This window comes from Choloepus didactylus, chromosome 12, assembly GCF_015220235.1.
Source record: "Choloepus didactylus isolate mChoDid1 chromosome 12, mChoDid1.pri, whole genome shotgun sequence".
NCBI classification, from domain to species: Eukaryota; Metazoa; Chordata; class Mammalia; order Pilosa; family Megalonychidae; genus Choloepus; species Choloepus didactylus.
In genome coordinates this window covers 73121117-73142067 of record NC_051318.1, presented here as the reverse complement: position 1 = coordinate 73142067, position 20951 = coordinate 73121117, and the positions used below count along the sequence as shown (strand labels likewise).

Below are 20951 nucleotides of genomic sequence, written 5' to 3'. Positions count from 1 at the left end.
GGAGTACAACTCAAACTTGGCACCATAATTTTAGACAGTTATTTAACCCACTAACAAATCCTCCTTGAATTCTAATTAAAAATTAAAATTTATCAATGTGTATTTATTCAACAATCAGGGTAGAAAGAATTATTAGGATGTTGACCAAAAATTAACACACTACAATCAGGAATTCAGAACATTTATTGCAAGAGCTGAATAATTGTAAATAACGTAGAACTGGCAAAGCAGTAGCAAGGATAACTGTTTAGATATTTATTCTGTCAAAGTCATCAAACACCCCTCACAGACCGACAAAAATGAACCGCAATAAGCAATGCACCCCTACCCATTATTTTCCACTGTACGGTGGAAAAAAGTGAACTGCTATTTACAAAGTAATTTTATTTTTGGTAAGAACAAATTAACTATCAGATTAGCAAACCTTTTTAAAATTTTTTTTTAACTTTTAAACTGATGTTGAACCGTGGCATTAAGATAACTTTCACTTCTTTCAATAAAGACATTTTGTTGCATGCTATTTATTTGTTTAAATCATCTGTCATGCCTTAACAAAAACCTCCTAAGAATGTTCAAAATTGGACTTGTTTGCACGTGCAACTGAGATCTTATTAACATTAGTTGTCACTCTGTTGGTTTGACCTAAGTGACAAGATACTGGTACCTGCCAGGCATTGACCAACTATGATAACAAACAGTTAAACAGCAATAATTAGAGATTTATCCCTTTATTTCCCCCAACTAGCCTACCTGGAGAATGTTCTGTTACATCATGAAGGCACAGCACATTAAATATTTTGTGGCTATGATCTAATAACACTTGTGTTACAACAACATTATTGTATATGAGGATCAACACAAACTGCCATTTCAACAAAGTTGTAGACACACATTTGCCCAATTGAAACTATTTTTTTGAATAGTGATTTTTCTTCAATATATGCTAATTTTAATACATTTGTTTTGCATGAGTGACAAACATAGGATATCACTTTCTGAAGGATAACATTTCCCATTACTGTCTCACTTAATGCTACTAATTAAGTGATTTTGCTTTTCCCTACTTTGAAAAAATGATATAAAATAGGTTCTGAATTTCAAGCTTTGGCAGAAATCCTGTTTTTTCTCTTTTTTTCTTAAATTTTCCATTTTTTTCTTGCATCATTATATATAGTTATATTTTACGGAATTCCAGCAACACAAGCTATCATACAAGAAGCAAGATTCCAGAACCTTTTTTAAACACAAGTGTTTGAGATCCTTTGAACAATGTGTGTCAGACAGACTACTAATGCAGAAACACCATCACTAAAAGAAACAACAAAAATAATGAGAAAGAGGCAAATTAAAAAAAAAAAAAAAAGCAACCATAAAACACAGAATTATGTTACAACATTTTTAGGTGAACGTTATAGGTACACAAAAGTTGTTAATAATAACTTGTTTCTATTTACAAATACTTTAACACTGATTGACTTACAAGTGTCCACTGACGTTGTTAACAGCACAATAGGTTTAATGCTTAATTTTTTATGTTGTGTTTGAAGTATAATGTCAAGTATAGAGGTCCCAGCACAAATCAATGACAAAAAAGAGCACAATTTTCTAACTGGTTATGTTTGTCAGTCACTCTAATCCATGGAACTTTCTTACTCTCCAAATGCATATTCTATTGTCATAGCAGCAGTCCAGGGTCAAAAACAAAATGCAATAATAATTATTATTATTATAATAATAGGATATTTGCACAATGGAAAGATCTCTAGAGAGTGTAATCAATTCTAGTAAACAAGACCACATGGCTAGCAGAACTATTTTCTCTCTCACCTTGTAGAACATTGTGTCCTCCATTGTGCTAACACAAAGTTATGCATATCCCTGCTATAAGGGGCATAGTTGTAGAGATCTATTGACTATATAAAGCTCTGACACACACGGTATTAGCATGTCTATTTAGATTAAAGTCATTAGGTCCAATATAGTCTTTTCTTAGAGCTGGTGCTCTTTAGGACTCTCAATAGTGCCTCCTGCTTGCTTATAAGACTTCAGATTTGCCAGAGGAATGTCTGTCATGTGGCTGCCATTGTTAAAATGGCCTTCGTTGGAGCCATACTGCTTACGGTCATTGAACTGATTCCTGCTGCTATCTTCTTTCCAGGCTCTGGTCAGGGTGTGCCCATTCACCAGCTTGTCCTTCTTGACCCATTCTTTCTGGGGTGCAAAGGTTGAGAGGGGAGATTTAGGGTGTTGGTATGGACCCAAGCCAGGAGGCATCCAACAATTATCAGAGTGACCCAGAACCAAGCACTCTTGAGTGCACATCTCTGTAGCTTCAGCTAATCCTCGGGGACCCAGGGGCCCATCTGCAGAGGACAAAAGACAGAGAAAATAAGAGAAGACAATGGTTAGAGTTTTCATTTGAAATTATCTCCTTAGAGAAAACTTGAAGAAAACGTTCTTCTTTAAACATTGCTTTATATCCAGAAACATAGATAGAAAAACACATGATAGATGGATGGATGGATAGGTAGGTAGGTAGATAGGTATAAAGGTAGATTGATAGAGAGATAAAGATGGGTATGGGTAAATGGATGTATCTTTAATGTATCATTTCTTATCAACTCTTTCCACAGCATATATATTAATAATAATTTATGTTCTAGGAATTTTCAGCAAAATGCTCATATTTATGGGAAATTATGAAAAGTAGATCAATTCTAATTTTCAAAATTGAAGAATATGTAAATGTTACAACTCTGAGAAAATAGTTTAAGGGTGCCATCAAACCAAACACCATTAAAAACAAATACTCTAAAAGGTGATATAAAATATTGTTTTTTCATATAAGCACTTATTTTTTTCAGATATGAAATCACATGGAAATAATTTTGCAACATTTAAAAGAAATTAAATACTACTTTTAAAGAATATTTTAATGATAGTATATTACTAAAGATACAATTGGTCAACTACAGGCATTCTGAACTCCAAGTCAATTGTGAAGCCATTTGCATCCAAAGACAGCATTTTGTTTCTTCCAAATCTAACCTATTTTCTAGATTTCTATGTGTATAAAACTGCAGCAAAGTTGCAAAATTGGATCACATTGAGTCTAGCATTGGAGGTGGGGGATCACAGTCAAAGTTATAGACATTTCTCGTTTTTTTCTCTTTTCCAGTTTTCAATAGCAAGCAATCAAAAACACTTTCATCAGGATTTCAAAAGTAAACTTTTATTTTTCTGATTGTATAAGGAGGCAACTAGCCCTTTACCAAAAAACAACAGCCAAATAGTTAAGGAAAAAGGTTTTGTGGTGTTGGTGCTGTTTTTCCCCTTGAATAAACAGTCAAGTGATAAGTGATAGCTTAGAAATTAAGAATTGATTTTACAAGTGAGGTTAAGTGGAGAGGTAAAAATGCCTTAGGCATAAAGTATTTTCAGAAGGAGAGTCATCAGAATAAAAGTGTTGAAAACGTGTCTTCAGGTTTGCCTAGTTAATCATTAATATAAGTAAGCAGTTGGAATGTTGGTCATCACTAAAATTCAAGTTAGCACTAGTATCGTTTTAGGTGCCCAATAAATTGTGGGCTTTTTATATATATATCAACACTCATTTGTCTTAATAATATTTAAGGTGGTAAGTTCTATGGACTAATTATTTCCTGCATGTGAAAAGGTTCCTGCTGAGATAACAACACACTACAAGCCACGTCAGATGGGAACTAGAGATGTGACAAATTTGCCTAAATGCACTGTTTTATACAAACTCAAATGTATCAGCTACCTCAGAATAGAACTGGGTTTTCTTCAAGCTCATCAAAAAAGAAAGAATATGCAAGGTTATATTTTTTTTTCTCATTAATTTTTTTGTTTCGTTTTTCTTTTTTAATGCAATTTTATTGAGATATATTCACACAACATACAATCCATTGTAAGTATACAGTCAGCAGCTCACAGTATCATCACTCAGGTGTGTATTCATCACCACAATCAATTTTAGAACATTTTCATTACTCCCTCCAAAAATAATAAAATAAAAATAAATATAAAACTCCAAAACATCCCATATTCCTTATCATTCTGTATTATTGGCCCCTAGCAGTAGGGTGGTACCAACATTTGTTACTGTTGTTGAAAGAATATTAAGATATTCCTGTTAACTATAGTCCATAGCCTGCAATAGCTGCATTTTCCCCCATATACCATTCTGCTATCAACTCCTTATAATAGTGATACACATATATTCTAGTTCATGAAAGAACTTTTTATATTTGTATTGTCAATTACAGTCATCATTCACCACAAGATTGTGTTATAAAGTCCCATGTTTTAATCTCCAGCTTTCCTTCTAGTAACTTATGTCACCCTAAACTTCCCCTATCAACCACAATCACGCACATAATTCAGTGCAATTAATTACATCCACCATAATGTGCTACCATCACCTCTATCCATTTCCAAACAATTAAATTCAACCTAGTTCAAAATTCTGCATGTAAGCTCACCAATCTCTAGCCTCATTCTATTCTCTGGTAATGCATATTCTAGATTTTATCTCTGAGTTTACATATTTTAATTAGTTCATGTTAGTGAGATCATAATGTATTGTCCTTTTGTGTCTGACTTTTTTCACCCAACATAATGTCCTCAAGGTTCATCCATGTTGTCATGTGCTTCAGGACTTCATTCCTTCTGCTGCTAAATGATACACATTTTGTTTATCCATTTGTCGGTGATGATGGACACTTTGGTTATTCCCAATTTTTGGAAATTGTGAATAATTACGCTATGAACATTGGTGTGCAAATGTCTGTTCACATCCCTGCTTTCAGTTCTTTTGAGTATATGCCTAGTAGGGGAATTGATGAATCATACAACAGCTCTCTACATAGCTTTCTGAGGAACTGCCAAACCATCTTCCACAGTGGCTGTACCATTTTACATTCCCACTGACAGTGAATTCCTATTTCTTCACATCCTCTCCAACACTTGTAGTTTCCTGTTTGTTTAATAGTGGCCATTCCAATAGGTGTGAAATAATAGCCCATTCTGGTTTTGATTTGCATTTCCCTAATAGCTGGTGAAGATGAACATTATTTCAAGTGCTTTTTATACATTTGCATTTCCTCTTTGGGAAAATGTCTATTTATGTCTTTTCCCCATTTTTTAATTGGGTTGCCCCTTAATTGTTGAGTTGTAGTATCTCTATAAATTCTGGATATCAAGCCCTTATCAGATAGGTGATTTCCAAATATTTTCTCCTGTTGAGTTGGCTGCCTTCTCATCCTTTTGACAGAGTCCTTTGAAGCACAGAAATATTTAATTTTAAGGAAGTCCCATCTATTTTTTTGTTTGTTTCTTATGCTTTGGATGTAAGGTCTAAGAAACCACCTTCTACCACAAGATCTTTAAGACGTTTCTTTATATTTTCTTCTAGGAGTTTTATGATTCTGGCTCCTATATTTAGGTCTTTGATCCGTTTTGACTTAATTTTTTTATAAGGTGTGTGATAGGGGTTCTCTTTCATTCTTTTGGTTACGGATATCCAGTTCTCCTAGCACCGTCTACTGAAGAAACTGTTCTGTCTCAGTTGACTGGACTTGATAGCCATGTCAGAAACCAATTTATCATAGATCTAAGAGTAGTCCTAAACTCTCAGTTTGATTCCATTGATCAGTATGTATATCTTGATGGCGGGAAGCATGAGTCCTCCCACTTCATTCTTCATTTTCAAGATGTGTTTTGGCTATCCGAGGCCCCTTTCCTTTCCAAATTGATAATTAGCTTTTCCACTTCAGCAGAGTAGGCTGTTGGAATTTTGATTGGTAATGCATTGAATCTGGGCAGAATTGACAACTTCATGGATTGGAAGGCTGAATGTCATTAACACAGAATGTCTCTCCATTTATTTAAGCCGCCTTTGATTTCTATTAGCAATGTTTTAGCTTTCTGAATATAGATCCTTTACATCCTTGCCTAAGTTTATTCCTAGATATTTGATTCTTTTAGTTGCTATTGTAAATGGAATTTTCTTCTTGATTTCCTCCTCAGATAGCTTATTACTAGTGTATGGAAACATGAATGATTTTTGCATATTGATCTTGTATCCCACTACTTTAATGAACTAGTTTATTAGCTGTAGTAGCTTTGTTGTAGTTTTTTTCATGACTTGCTAAATATAGTATCATGTCATCTGCAAATAGTGAATGTTTTACTTCTTCCTCTCCAATTTGGGTGCCTTTGATTCCTTTTTCTTGCCTAACTGCTTTAGCTAGAACGTCTAGGACAAAGTTGAATAGCAGTGGTGACAGTGGGCATCCTTATCTTTTTCCAAGTCTCAGAAGGGAAGCTTTCGGCTCTGACCATTGAGTATGATGTTAGCTGTGGCTTTTTTCATATATGCCCTTTATAATGTTGAGGAATTCTGTTTTGATTCCTATGTTTCAAATAGTTTTTATTAAGAAAGAATGCTAGATTTTTCAAATGCCTTTTCTGCATCAGTCGAGATGATCATGTGTTTTTTTTCCCTTTTGATTTGTAAATGTGGTGTATTTATGCTAAATATATTATGTTGATGCACCCTTGCATACCTGGAATAAAACCCACTTGGTCAAGGTGTATAGCTCTTTTAATGTGTTGCTGCATTAGGTTTGCAATTATTTTGTTGAGGATTTTCACATCTGTATTCATTAGAGAGATTGGTCTGTAATTTTCTTGTAGTATCTTTATCCAGCTTTGGTATTAGGGTGGTGTTGATTTCAGAGAATGAGTTAGGTAGTGTTCCTTCTTCAATTTTTTGGAAGAGTTTGAGCAGGAATGGTGTCAATTCTTCTTGGAAAGCTTGATAAAATTCCCCGGTGAAGCCTTCTGGTCCTGGAGTTTTCTTTGGATGTTTTTGATGACTGATTCAATCTCTTTAATTGTGATTGGTTTGTTGAGGTCTTCTATTTCTTCTCATGTTGGTGTAGGTTGTTTGTGTGTTTCTAGGAAATTGTCCATTTCATCTACAATGTTTAATTTGTTGGCCTGCAGTTGTTCATAGAATCCCTAGGGTCTCTTTTCTGCCCTGGGCCTCTGTGGACCTGGGACCCTGTGTCTGCATATGCATGGAATGCTAACACACTGCTGTGAGTGGCTTTAGAGTCTGTGTCCCCAGTGGGACACAGGAGGGATCCAGGCTGCATGGGACTGAGTGAGTGGGAGGGAAGGGGACGAGCCGGTCCAGGACAGAAGTTTCCTCTTGATGTTTTTCTGTTTCTTCAATTCAGTGTTACTATTGAGCCCTTCTCCAGTCTGTACCTTCCTCCAGAATCTAAGCAAGTGAAATTTGTCCTTTTATTTGCTGAATCTCTGGGGAGGCTTTTTCAGGGGATGTTTTATGTTGCCACATTGATTAGTGGTTCTAAACTTTGTTTTAATGGGTCTCAAAATTCTGTGTCCGATTTTTGTTCTATTTAAAAACTACTTTTAAAAACTAGTAACTTAAAACTGCCACACAAAAGAAACAAATGGTCCACAAAACATTCCTTCTGAAGGTTTTATGAGGCACTATCATTTACCACTCTTTTACTATTAAACTTAAATGGCCAATTGAGACAAACAGTTCTGAAATCACTCCTCCACCACTGATTAAGGGTGGGGTGGCAGGTGTTAAGGGTAATATTCATTTAGCCTTCTGAGCTTTCTGAGGAGACTTGGTGACCTCGCCAGCTCCAGAAGCCTTCTTGTCTACCACAGCAACTATCTGTCTCATACCACAAACAGCAAAATGACCAGGAGGATAATCAGATAAGCGCTCAACTTACATGAGCTTGTCCGAAACCATATCAATGAAGGAAATGTCACCTGATTTCAAGAATTTGGGGCACGTTCCAGCTTGTTATCAAAACAGTGATCAGTCTTCTCCTTCAGCTCAGCAAAGTTGGAAGCAATGTGAGTTGTGACCCAATCCAGTTCGTTGGCCTTGCTGGTTTAGGATAGCCATCTGAGCAGTGAAGCCAGCTGCTTCCGTTAGTGGGCCATTTTTGCTGTCACCAGTCATGTTCCCACAATGAACATCTTTTACAGACATGCTCTTGACACTGAAATGCAGTTTGTCCTCAGCAAGGCTTCACTCAAAGCTTCATGGTGAATTTCGACAGCATTTACTTCAGTTGTAGTGTTGACTGGAGCAAAGGTGACCACCATGCTGGTTTGAGAACACCAGTCTCCACTCATTCCATAGGGACAGTACCAATACCAACAACTTTGTAGACGTCCTGGAGGGGCAGATGCAAGGGCTTGTGAGTTGGATGAGTTAAGTGGAAGGAGGTAATCCAGAGCTTCAAGTAGCATGTTTCCACTGGCATTTCTATTCTTACAGGTGACTTTCCATCCATCCCTTGATCCAAGGCAGGTTAGCACTTGGCTCCTCCCAGAGGCAAGTTGTCACCATTCCAACCAGCAATTGGCACAAATGCTACTGGGTCATGGTTTTAGCTAATTTTCTTAGTGTAGGTGCTGACTTCCTTAACAATTTCCTCACTTCCTGACTTCCTGGCTGTAGGGTGGTGCAATGAATATTATTTTGTTAATACCAGCAATTAACTGTTTCCCATTCACTGTGTAAGCCAGAAGGGCATTATCAGGGAAACCAGCTTCAAATTCACCAGCGCCAGCAGCAACCATCAGGACAGCATAGTCAGCCTGGGATGTGCCTGTAATCAGGTTTCTGATAAAGTCTCTATGTCCCAGAGCATCGTATTGGTCACGTAATACTTGCTGGTCTCAAATGTCTGCAGAAAGATAGCACTGTGGATATCTTCAGCTTTCAGTTTCTCTGAGACCCAGGCATATCTGAAGGAGCCCTTTCGCATCTCAGCACCCACCTTCTCACATTTGTCAGTGGTTCTTTTGACAGTTCCACCACATTTGTAGGTAAGATGACCATCAGCAGTGGATTTGCCCAAATCTGTGTGTCCAATGAAAACAATGTTGATATGAGTCTTTTCCGTTCCCATTCTGTGTAAGACTTTGTGATTGTTTTCATGACACCTGTGTTCTGGTAGCAAATCCATTGCAAAAAAGCACAAGGTTATTTTTAAAATAACCTCATCTAGTACACAGTGCTATCTTTCTTATAAATTTAAGGACTATTACTCAAGGATCAAGAACTGTGTGTTTGCATATGTATCTATGTGTATGTGTGGACCTTAATTCTATGACATTTAGTGACACTTTCTAACAAATAAAACATATTCCCTTTGTCTTTCAGAACAGATAACATTTATTTACTCCACAAATATTTACTGAGTATGTACTATATGCTGGCACTGTTATAGGCACCAAGAAGATAGCTGTGAACAAGACAGATGTCCACACTATTCTCATGGAGCTCTCAGTTTGTATAGGAAAATAAGTAACTACCATAAAAGCAGTAAACTGAGTAAGAAGGAAAAGGTGTCATTGGGAAGGAATAGGAGCCACTTAACTGATTTAGGAAGTTTATCATTTTACAAGGTTACAGGTAGACCTTGTTCCAAGTAATATCTTCCTACCGTATCCTGAAAGTTCTTACAGATAATTGACAATTTGAGACACAGTGTTCATTTACAGTCAGAATGTGTGTGTACCATCTAAAAATTGCAAAAAAAAAAAGACTTTTTTCCATTAAATAATATTAATCTTTCTGTGAGATTTGTATAATTCCTGTGAATTATTCTTGTAAATAAATATGAAGGATTTTGATAAAGTCTGTAAATACATTTATGGAAGTTTTGTAGATTCTTAGATAAGTCTCTTAAGTGGCTGATTTTCTCATATACCTGATAACGTGAGCTGCATTGTTAGAAAATATACTTTGCTTTATGCTTTGGTAAGCTTTTATGGTGAGATAACATCAAGTAGGGAAGATTACTTTTTTTATTTCTGCCTATGTGATTCCCAATAGTTGCCCTAAATTTCTAAAAGGGGAAAAAAATTATTTTGGGAAATGACAGATCTTCCAAGTTTTCTTCCATGAAGTCTATGTCATGAATGGGTAAGAAAACAAAACAAAACAAAACTTTTTTTTTTAATGTGATGAATAAGCATTGCTTTTTAAAGGGAACACAGTTGTTCTGTTGCTTCTCTAAGAGAGTCCTGCCCTTTGAAACTTTAGGATCTGACTAAACTAACCAGTGACTAGTTTCCAATTCATTTATCTAAATTTTTAGAACCATTGACTGAATTTTTATACTTTTGAAGAGGAGGGAAACATTCTTTAAAAATGTTTTTGCAAAATATGACTGAAAATCTATGATTCTCCACAAAATAGATAGCATTTAAAAATTTCAAGGCATTTTTGCTAATACTACCAAAATTACATACACTAAAATGTTATTCTTTATCTTTGACATAGTTATTTTTGAATGTTACTGCAATTTCTTAATTGATAGACAATTATATTTATTTTTCAATCATTAATTCCCTCAACAAATATTTATTTAACACCTAACATGTATCAGACAGTATGTTTGATTATTTTTTAACTTTTTATTCTGATAACATATGGACAACTCAAAATTCTCTTTTAACCACATTGAAGTGAACAAATACCTGTGGCATTAATTACATTCACAATGTAATCACCACCATATATTACCAAAATACTTTCTTCACTACAAACAGAAACTCTGTACCCATTAAGCAATAACTTCCCTCCTTCTCCCCCAGGGCTACCTGTAATCTACTTTCTATCTGGATGAATTGCACTTTCTGGGTATATGATATTGGTATAATCATACAATACTTCTTCTTTTGTTCCTGGCTTATTTCACTCAACACGATGTCTTTGATGAATTCTTTTAAAATGTCTTGAGATTATGTGCGTGTGTGTTTTCACTGTCTTTGAAATTTTTTCGTAAATTTTATAATGTCCTAATTGTGCCACATCATGCAATATCTGTTTAGAATCCTGATCAGGATGCTAATCTGCTTATAAATGCTTCCTATAATTTCATCATTATACCATTTTTTTCCTTTCTCTTAAATAAAGTAATTAAAATCCCCATCATGATTTTTTAAACACTGAAACATTTATTGATTTTCTTTTTTTAATTCAAATTATTCCCTTTTACAATCTGCAGTCTGTGAGTTTGCTTATTGGTCTTGGTTTTTGACAGTAGAAAGGCACAAGTGCTGATAAAACTGTGCAGGCCATCTGTCTCTGCATTTAAATTTCTGAAAGCAAAAAACAAAAGGACATAATATAAAGCTTCTTGAAAATTGCCTCAGTTAAATATTTATATCAGGTCTCCATGTGTATTTCCCTCCCCGTTTTCCCAGGACTCATCTTCTCACCCAAACCAAACAAAATTATTTTCCTATGGTTTATGCGTTAACAGCTGTCAGAGAACTGTCTGAATTGTTGACTTTTAAAGATGCAGGTTTAAAATGTGGAACAATCCAATTTAATGGAACTCCAACTATACTTAAGTGGTAGGATACTTGAGTGGCCCTTGATTTCATTTTATTATACCTGGAAGCAAAACTGTTACTTCATTGACTAACTCAATGGTGTAATTAACAAGGAGCTTCTGGCCTGTTGATCAGCTGTTTTTCAACCCAATTACTTGAAACCCTTTAATTCAAATACTAAAAACTGGTACTTAAGAAAAACAAAACATGATACCTCACGTTTCTTCATTAAATTTCATAATGTATGATATTTGAGCCTTTTATGTGACCAGATTTTCCTTAGAATTTTTACTGTTGGGTAGAATCAGACTAAACAGATTGACAGACTTGAATTTTAAATAGATGCCACTTTTACATAATTTTGTATCAAGCTCACTCGTGGTTTTTTTTTTGTTGTTGTTCATTTTTTTCTATTAGAGAAGTTGTGGGTATGCAGAAAAATCATGCATAAAATACAGGATTCCCCTGTACTGCCTCATTATTAACACTTTACATTGGTGTGGAACAGTCATTAGAATTGTTGAAAGCACATTTTTATAATTGTACTATTACAATAGTTTAACTTAGGGTTCACTGTTTGTGTTGTGTGTTTCCATGGACTAATTTTTATTTTTAATTTTATTCTATTGCCATATGTTTTATATATATATTTCCTTTTTTAACTACTTTCAGATACGTATTTCAGTGCTGTTAATTACATTCTCAATGTTGTGCTACCATCACCACCATCCATTACCAATATATTTCCATCATTCCAGATTGAAACTCTGTACATTTTAAGCTTTAACTCTCTATTCTCTATCCCTACTCCATCCCCTGGTAACTCAATTTTTTGCTTTATTCAATTCTTGTTATAGAAAAATTCCTCCTTTTGATGCAATACACATCTGATTGTCATTTTTAACAGCCCTTTGTGAAAAGAACATGTATCAGTCTTTTTACACAAAACATTTGCTCCTAAGTTCCAATTTTTCTGTACTTCCCCAAGATATTACAGTAACATGAGAGTATAATATGAAAAAAGAAAACAACTGTGCATCACTGAGAAAGATGCTTCCAGTGATTTGGATTTGCTGAAGCAATATCCCTGACATTTGGGACACAGTGATGAGCTTTCTTTACAAGTTTTAAAGAAGTTTCCATTTTATAGGGACTTTCATCCTATAATTTTGCTTTGTCGTTCCTGTTATTAATACACTGAGAAAAGTCTTAATTGTCAGGCTTGTCTCTTGCTTTAAGCAATCTTCCTAAAACAAAATCGGGAAACAGATATTCTCCCCAATTAAATTTTAAATTATTTTTAGTACCTCTAAAAGACTAATACAGTAAAATATAGTATTTTTACTAGCTAATTTTCACTCTGAGTTTATTTCTAGTATATTGGTTTTTGAGACAATGTGTAAAAGCATAACCGTTTCTTGTTTTTGTGGATTATCCTGAATGGAAAGGTAAAACTAAATGTTTATGTATATCAGAAGGGACTTGAAAAAAAATGTCAGAGGCAAAATCACTTGATAGGCATCTCTGCCATCCACTAGTCCATCATCGTTTCCTCTGTTTATCTAATAGTATTACAAACAAAATCAGTTAATTAGGCTTCCAGTCTAAATATGTTTAACAAAAATTTATTTCAAATACGAAAGTTGGTGTGAGAAACAGAAGGAATTGTTCAGCATTGTCCTGTTCCCTTTGGATGCATTATTTGTATTTCAGAACCACTTGTATATTATGCTCAATCAATATTTCTAAAACAGTGCCACATGGGAAAAAATATTAGTCATTACTCTGTAACAATTCAGAAAAAACAGTGGAGGATGGAAAGTTTATTGCCAATGTAACTCAGATTTTTATGTGAAGTAGCACAATACAGTCATGTGGACAGTCTAAACCCCAAGAATAGGTCTGGCAAATATTAATATACCTATGGGAAAATTTTTCTCCTTGATTCATTCATTCAGTATTTTTTGATTGAGCTCATGTTAGGTTCAAGGGATTGTTGCACGGATATCTGAAGTCAGAACCACCCCAGAACTCTCATGGCACACGGTCATCATACCTAGAGCCAACTGAGACCTAGATTCCAGCTTCAGTACAACAGTGAATTGGTGTGAAAGTTGAGAAAGTAATTTTAGATTCTTAGTTCCCAGTCTCTCATCTATAAATTGAAAGAAACAGACTAGATTTTTATAGATGACCTCTATGTATTTTCTTATTCCTATATTTAATATGATCTTGGAATGTCATCAGTATAACCTGATAAACTTTTTGAAGGTTATTTTCATTTTACTAATGGGAAGCCCAAGGCAGGGCCAAGAAATTATAAACCAGTTGTTCCTGGTAAATTACTCTTAACAAGTCAGATTTGGGTTTCAGAATGTGAAATTATATTTAGGAGAATTATTTATATTTCTATATCCACATAAAATCCTAACGGTTTAATAAGAGGTTTAGCTTATAGCTGAGATTTAAGCAAATCATTGTGAATGCATCAGCAATCACCTTGAGAAACAAACAAACAAACAAAACCCACACCAGCAGGATTTGACAAAACCTTTGGTTAACAAATAAACAAGGATTAAATGTTTTACACGTTCCTCATACAGATTTTATTCCTTGGTCACAGATGAAAAGTCAACATTTGCAGATGGAGACAGTCCAAATACAATAACACATGGCCAGCCCAAGCAGCAGATTCTCTGCCTGAGAGGATATTGTTATTTGAACAGACTTTATAGCTCACAAACAATGGAGAGAATTTCCTTATAAATCTTCACCCTTCTTCTACATGACATGGATATCGGCTGCCTTTCTTCTCATCTGCTAAAGCAAATAGTTGAAAAGAAAATTATCTCTGATACGTCTATTTATGTATTCACCATTAGTATCTGACATTGCAGTCAACTGAATGACAAGCTGTCTTAGACTGCAAACCTTTATTGATTATTTAAATTAACTTTCAAATCTTGACTTGATTGCTGGATGTGAAATACTTTATTTACATTATTGTAGATCATAGTTCCTATTGTAGATCTATAGCTCACTTTTTGTTTTATTCATATTTGATGTCTTCCAGTTTTAGAATTCATTCATATACTGCTACTTCCTGAATTACTTTCCATTTTTTTGCAATTTATATTGTTTCTCAAAAAATCTTGGTAAATAGTTTACATGGAAACAGTGTCAAAGGGTAGCTCTAAGAAGCTATGTCAATTAAGTACTGCTTAGAGATTAAGTTTAGGCTGAAATCCAAGTTAAAAATGAAGAAGCAATTTATGCAATCTTCTGTACCCTAAAACAGACTCAGTTGCTTTTCTGAAACCAGGCCAGTAGTACACATCATTGAGAATTAATTTGCCTTTACTCATTGTCCACTGTTTCCCATGTTTCAGGTAGACTTAATTAGAATGGGGGGAGAAAACACTGATGAAGGTACTTTAGATTTGCCCACTTCTTTTTGATAAATTTCAGCCAAGGCAGTGATAACTGCAGCCTTGCTCCTCTCCTAGTCCCTGGGCTGGAAATTCAACTTCTCTTGGACTTTAGGGTGTGCACATTTGTCCCCTTAGGCAATTACGGGAAATACTTTCCTAAGGTATTAAGGATGTAGAAAATTAATAATGTATATACTTTAAAAGATGCCTGAAGCATTATTTTTTAAATGGAATAAAATATCAATTATAGTGCATATGATCTAAATGTGTGTATTTACACCTAGATGGCCTTACCATCGCTCTGAATTCATATAGCACAGAACATGCTTCTCAGATATTAATGTATATGAATCAATAACCTGGGAGAAACTTTTAAACTGCAATAAGTCTGGGGTGGATCCTAAGTTCCTGTATTTCTAACAATCTCTCAAATGATGCTACTATCCTAATACTGTACCTTGAGTTGCGAGGATATTGGCAATTTATCTATCTTCATTCTCTCCTTCCCCAGTGGTCTAAACAATTTAAAGTTCTTAAACTTTAGTGTGTATTAGAATTCACCAAGGAAGTTGTTATCACATAAATTGCTTGACCCCACCTAGGAATTCTGAGTCGGTAGATTTGGGGTAGAACCCAAGAATTTCCCATTCTATTAAGTTCCCTCGTGCTGCCACTTTCTCCTGGTTCCTCCTTTCCATCAGTAGTGCCTCTGTTTTGGACTCCTTTGCTGGCACTGCAACCTTTTCCAGACCATTAAATGTTGGAATGTTCAGTGCTCCAATTTCTACCTTCCAGTCTTCTTTATCTACTCTCACCATAAATGAGCTCATGCTATTATGTGGCCTTACGTAGCATTTATATGTTGATTTCCAAATTTATGTATGTCAGGCCTCTTACCTTTCTCATGAGGACCATGTCAGTACCTCTGGCTACCTACTCATCAGCATCATTTAGATGTTTAATTGGCATTTCCAAATTACATAGTTTGCATTTTTTACTTCCCCTTCCTCCAAACCTACTCTACCTGCATTTCCCTTTCTTGTATATGGCACAAGGTTCACCTCGGTGTTCAGATCCCCTTCCCCCCAGAATAGACAGGAGTAATTCTTGACACACCTGTTAGGCAGGAATCTAATAAACTCTCCTCACCTCAATATTTTCTACCTGAATCCCTGGGAGTATAAATATGATGAAATATAACACCCATGGTATGTTACATTATATGGCAAAAGAGAGACTACCCAGGTGGATCTGATCTAATCACAGGAGCTTTTGAACAGTAGTACATTTTCTCCAGCTGGTAATTGGAGGCGATGTCTGAGAGATTCAAAGCAGAAGAAGGATTCAACGTGCCATTGCTGGCTTTGAAGATGGAAGGGACTAGATGGGAAGGGTCTGAGAGCCACTTCTAGGAGCTGAGCATAACCCATGCTGAACAGCGAGCAAGACAACAGAGACCTCAGTCCCACCACTGCAAGAAACCAGATTCTGCCATCAATCTGAATGCAAGTGGATTTTTCCTCAGAGCCTCTAGATAAGAGTCCAACCCAACTGACATCTTGATTTCATACTTGTGAGGCCCTAAACAGGGAACCATGTCAAACCTATGTGGACCCTCTGACCTTGGAAACTGAGATAATATGTATTGTTTTCAGCTGCTAAATTTGTGGTCATTTAACTACTCAGTAATACATTTGTCCTTCACTCAAATCACAGAGCCAATCACATAGTAAGTCTATCTTTAGTCTGTCTGCTTACCTGAAAAATCACGAGTCCAAGCTACTATCATTTCCTAACAGGATACCCTTCTTCCACTCTTTCTATTTTCTTTTCACTAATCTCCAACTAGAGGTGTCATACTTGCAATAGTTTATTTTTGCTGCTATAACAAATTACTACAAACTCGGTGGCTTAACACAATACAAGTTTATTCTCTTACAGTCAGGCGATCAGAAGCCCAAAATCAGTTTCACTGGCTTAAAGTGAAGGTGTCAACAGGGCTAGTTCCTTCTGACGGCTGTGATGGTAAAATCCGTTTTCTTGCCTTTTAGCGTCTGGAGGCCATCTGTACTCCTTTTTTGAGGCCCATTCCTCTGTCTTTAAAGCACATCACTCCAGTCACTTCTATCACATCACCTTCTTTTCTGACTCCTGCTGCCCTCTTACAAGGACCATTGTGATAGTGACATTGGGCCCACCTGAGTAATCCAGGATACTCCCCCTTTCTCAAGATCCTTAATGTAATCACATCTGCAAAACCCCCTTTGCCATGTAAGTTGACATGCTCACAGGGTCTCGGGACTAGACTATGGATATATTTGGGGGAGGGGGGCCATTATTCAGCTTAACAAGATAAATATGTAAAGACGAATGCCTCACCCCCATTGTCTGTCACAAAGTAAAAACCACTCTCCTTTTTAGAAAGTCTTGTGTGATCTGAGCCCTGCCCATGTCTCTGACTTCATGTTCCGCCTCCCTCCTTTTACTCCCCATGCTTTGCCACATTGACCTTCTTGCTGTGCCTCAAACACATCAAGCTATTCTACCTCAAGGACTTTGGGTTTGCTATTATTAGTGCTTCGAATATCCTTCTCATTGGCCTTAACTCACTCCTTCACTTCATTTAGGTGTCACTTCAAAAATAAATTCTTCATAGAGGCATTTCCTACCACCTTAGAAAAAAAAAAATTCTCTGCTCAGTCACTCTCTATTCCCTTACCCAACTTTGTCTTGTTAGAACTCATCACTACCTGTTACAAGATATTTTGTTGTTGTTGTTAATGGTCTATCTCTCACAGTAGAATATGAGCACCAAAACCCAGGTAATTTTCTTTTTGATAACTACATCCTCAACCTCTGTTACCATGGCCTGACATATTGTAGATAATTATGGGGTACATTTTGAAAGCATGCATAAAGGAATTTTGTGCTGAGCCACAAATCAGTGAACATAAAACTGTATCCAAAACATAATGTGGCAAATAATTTACATTCAAAAAATAGTTACTAATCAGATATTTCTTAGCTGGATATAAGAAACATCATTAAGAAGTCATAGCTTAAAATTTCACCAAGATGATTTTGAGTTGGCTAAATGCTATTAAGGAGGACAAAATAGCTGCATTCAAAAGCACTTATGTGCTACCCTCTTTTGGAGTTGAAGCAGCTGGGAGTGCCCCAAAGTAAAACATAATTAGGTTGCTCCCTATGTCTCATTGAACCACTTAATCATGCCAGACAGTTCATAATTCCTTTAACCAACAGAGCTCTTTAGATGTCTTTAAACATCCAGATTCACAGGGCACATAATAAAACAATGCTTTAAAGCCTGGAGACACTAAACTAATTATTAGCAATTATTTTGAGGTAGAGTTCTAATGAGATGCATATAACTGTGTAGGATTTAACCATTTGTTTCAGGTAAATGGGAAGATACTCAGAAAAATAAGTTGATTAGGGAACCCTTAAAAGTAGTTTAGATTCTCTAGAAAAATACAGGTTTACAACTATAAGGTATGTGGTTACTTTTCATAAATTTTAGGGAAAGTGATTTAAAAACATTGACATGACAGATTACATATAGAATATTATGGTCAAATTCACTGGTTAATCTTGGTTATATATAAGGAGAAATACTGTAGAAGTGGGGAGAAGTAAAATCTTATACTTTGAAAGAATCTCTTAAGGGGAATTTGAAAATGCCATTATTCCTGTTATTGAAATGGCTGGGATAACAGAATATTGTAGAGAGAAATCTTACCTTCTCCAAGTGATAGATGGGATTACTTATTCCACTCTAAAATATGTTTATCTTAGAGAGCACCTTGCAAATCCAGAGGAATTACTTCATTAATGCAAGTCTTTGCAAGATAAATTCCTCTTAAAAATACTAAGTATTACATGTGAATTTTATAACATCTATATAAATCTGGCTGAGACTTTCTGCAATATTATCTACTCTGCCTATTTATAATCATAGACTATCATTTTCTAATGATGGAAGAGAAGTTCAACTTCTCGAGTAGTATGCTATTTTATTGGTAGTTTGACCATTAGCCTTGAGTATTCAATAGACATAATGTTGTCATATTTATCCTAGAAAAATCATTACTTGTCATTTCTAATTTTATATTAAAATTTATGAATCACTTATTTTTCTGAGATGAAAAAATTTTGTTTAAATGTCAATATATTTTCACATTTAATTGAAAAGCTTTAAAAATCTTTAAATACAAAGCTGTTTTGTATGCAGAATTTTAGGAAAACCAGTATTATCCTTAGAATAAAATTTCTTAATAAATGTTAGAAAATAAAGTAGGAAAAATAAACTGCCATTAATCTCTATATCTGGGAGAAAAATTCTTAGTAAGCAAGATTTGGTCTTGTCTTCTGAGGGGTTGCCTTTTCTCTTCCACTGGGTTATTTCAAAAACTTCTTTGAGGAGCCTTGGCTATTCACATTTGCTTCCTATCTAGATCTGCTCTCCCTCTGCAATTAAATATGCTTTTATTATCTTCCAGTCTGTCTGATGGAAATGGCCTGTCTCTTAGACCTAATTGGTGGTTGGCTACTTTGATAAGCTCATTAATGTTACTGATCAAAATGTTGTTATCCTTTGGAAGACTGTCTGCACTCCACTGACTCTTGTGGAGCTGCTTCAATCCAAATGCAAGAATGTTTCAGGCATATGGTGGATGAATGAGATTTTGAGATAGAGAAAGCTTTCAGGCGTCCATCAAATCACAATGTGAAAGCATACCTCTCCATGAGCTGGCATAGCTTGGGCTTCATTTAGGGTTCTGCCTTGAAAGAGATGGCATTTAAGAGATTAAAAGAATTTAATGAAAGTACTCTTCGCAGAAATGTGAGCTGGGTAAAGGGAATCAGTAAGAAGTGGCAAGGAAAGGATTGAAGAAGTAGGGAAATATTGCCACTCCTATCCCTGAGGGGACAAGGGAATGGAGAAATGTTGCTGGAACCTAGAGAGAGCTGTAGAAGTTTCAGAAAAGTCTATGCAGGAAACCAGAGAATGAAGAGGCAAAATAATTTATAGAATAAAAGACAAGAGAAAGCATGGGAAAGTTTTTATTTTTTTTTGGAAATCCCCAGATATAAAGTAATTAAATATACTTTAAGAATGCCTCCAACTGGAATAGAAACTTTGAAAGGCTTCACTTGTCTAAATCTAACTTCAAATTCCTTTATGGCCATCTACCACTAATCCACACGGACGAGAGTCAGTTTGGAAACATTTACTGCCTAATAACTATACATTATATGTAAGCCAACTGTTAATATAATAAATCAGAATAAAAATCATTTAAAATTTAAGGCATCCTTGTGAGTTGATGAAAAGAGAGCTACTAAGAATAAGTGAAATATTCCATTGTCTTTTTAATGCTTTAGTAAAAATTCTTGACATGCTGTGCTTAGTATATTCATCATATACTAGTTCTTTGGATTATTACCTTAACTAACCTTGGCTTATCATCCTTGGAAGTAAAAATTATTAGCAATTTTTTCAATCACAGTTCCTGTCTTTTTTTTTTTTTTTTAAACTTCATGCTGTAAAGTCTGCTTAAGCACTCGATTCCTCTTTTGAGTTCTTGAGTTGGCTTCTGTGCCTCAGTCTACCACTTCAGTAAAATCACTAGACAACTGGACCTTGCCAAATATCTATACTGCTTAGGACATCAGATTGTTTCTCTCTAATAGAAGTGAACTGCACGGTGAACCTTTACTTTTTAATCTAAATGACAGTCAAAGGTTCTGAGATCTGTGTACCTTTGGCAAGATTTATAAACTTAAGCTGTCATCTGGAACAACTGGTATGGATTTGGTTCAAAATCAATCACTAAGTGTATTTTTTTATCCAGCTGAACTACCCCGAAGTGTTCTTCCTGTCAGCATGGAATGTAAATACATCTCCAGAAAACAGCATATTTTACAACCATGTTATAACTGATAAACTACTTGGAGAATATATATGCCTGTCTATTTATCTATCTTGGTGGTATCATGAACATCAGCATTATATTTTAGCTAATATAAAATATAATATTAGGTAGGTGCTAATTATAGTAA

At 35.3% G+C, this 20951-nt stretch overlaps 1 protein-coding gene across 8 annotated transcripts in view; it reads right to left on the bottom strand.

The window, feature by feature from the left end:
* The window catches only part of PCDH9 (protocadherin 9), a 1016093-nt gene that overhangs the window by 60830 nt on the left and 934312 nt on the right, over window positions 1–20951 (bottom strand). For 5 of the 8 annotated variants that reach the window (XM_037800546.1, XM_037800549.1, XM_037800548.1 and 2 more), the window contains one exon: window positions 166–2363. The exons of 2 other annotated variants lie outside the window; for them this stretch is intronic. In XM_037800546.1, the coding sequence (XP_037656474.1) occupies window positions 1990–2363 (374 nt within the window). In that variant the 3' untranslated portion in view covers window positions 166–1989. Of the gene's footprint in view, window positions 1–165; window positions 2364–20951 lie in introns of those variants that run through there. One more of the 8 variants, XM_037800557.1, reaches the window with a different exon arrangement.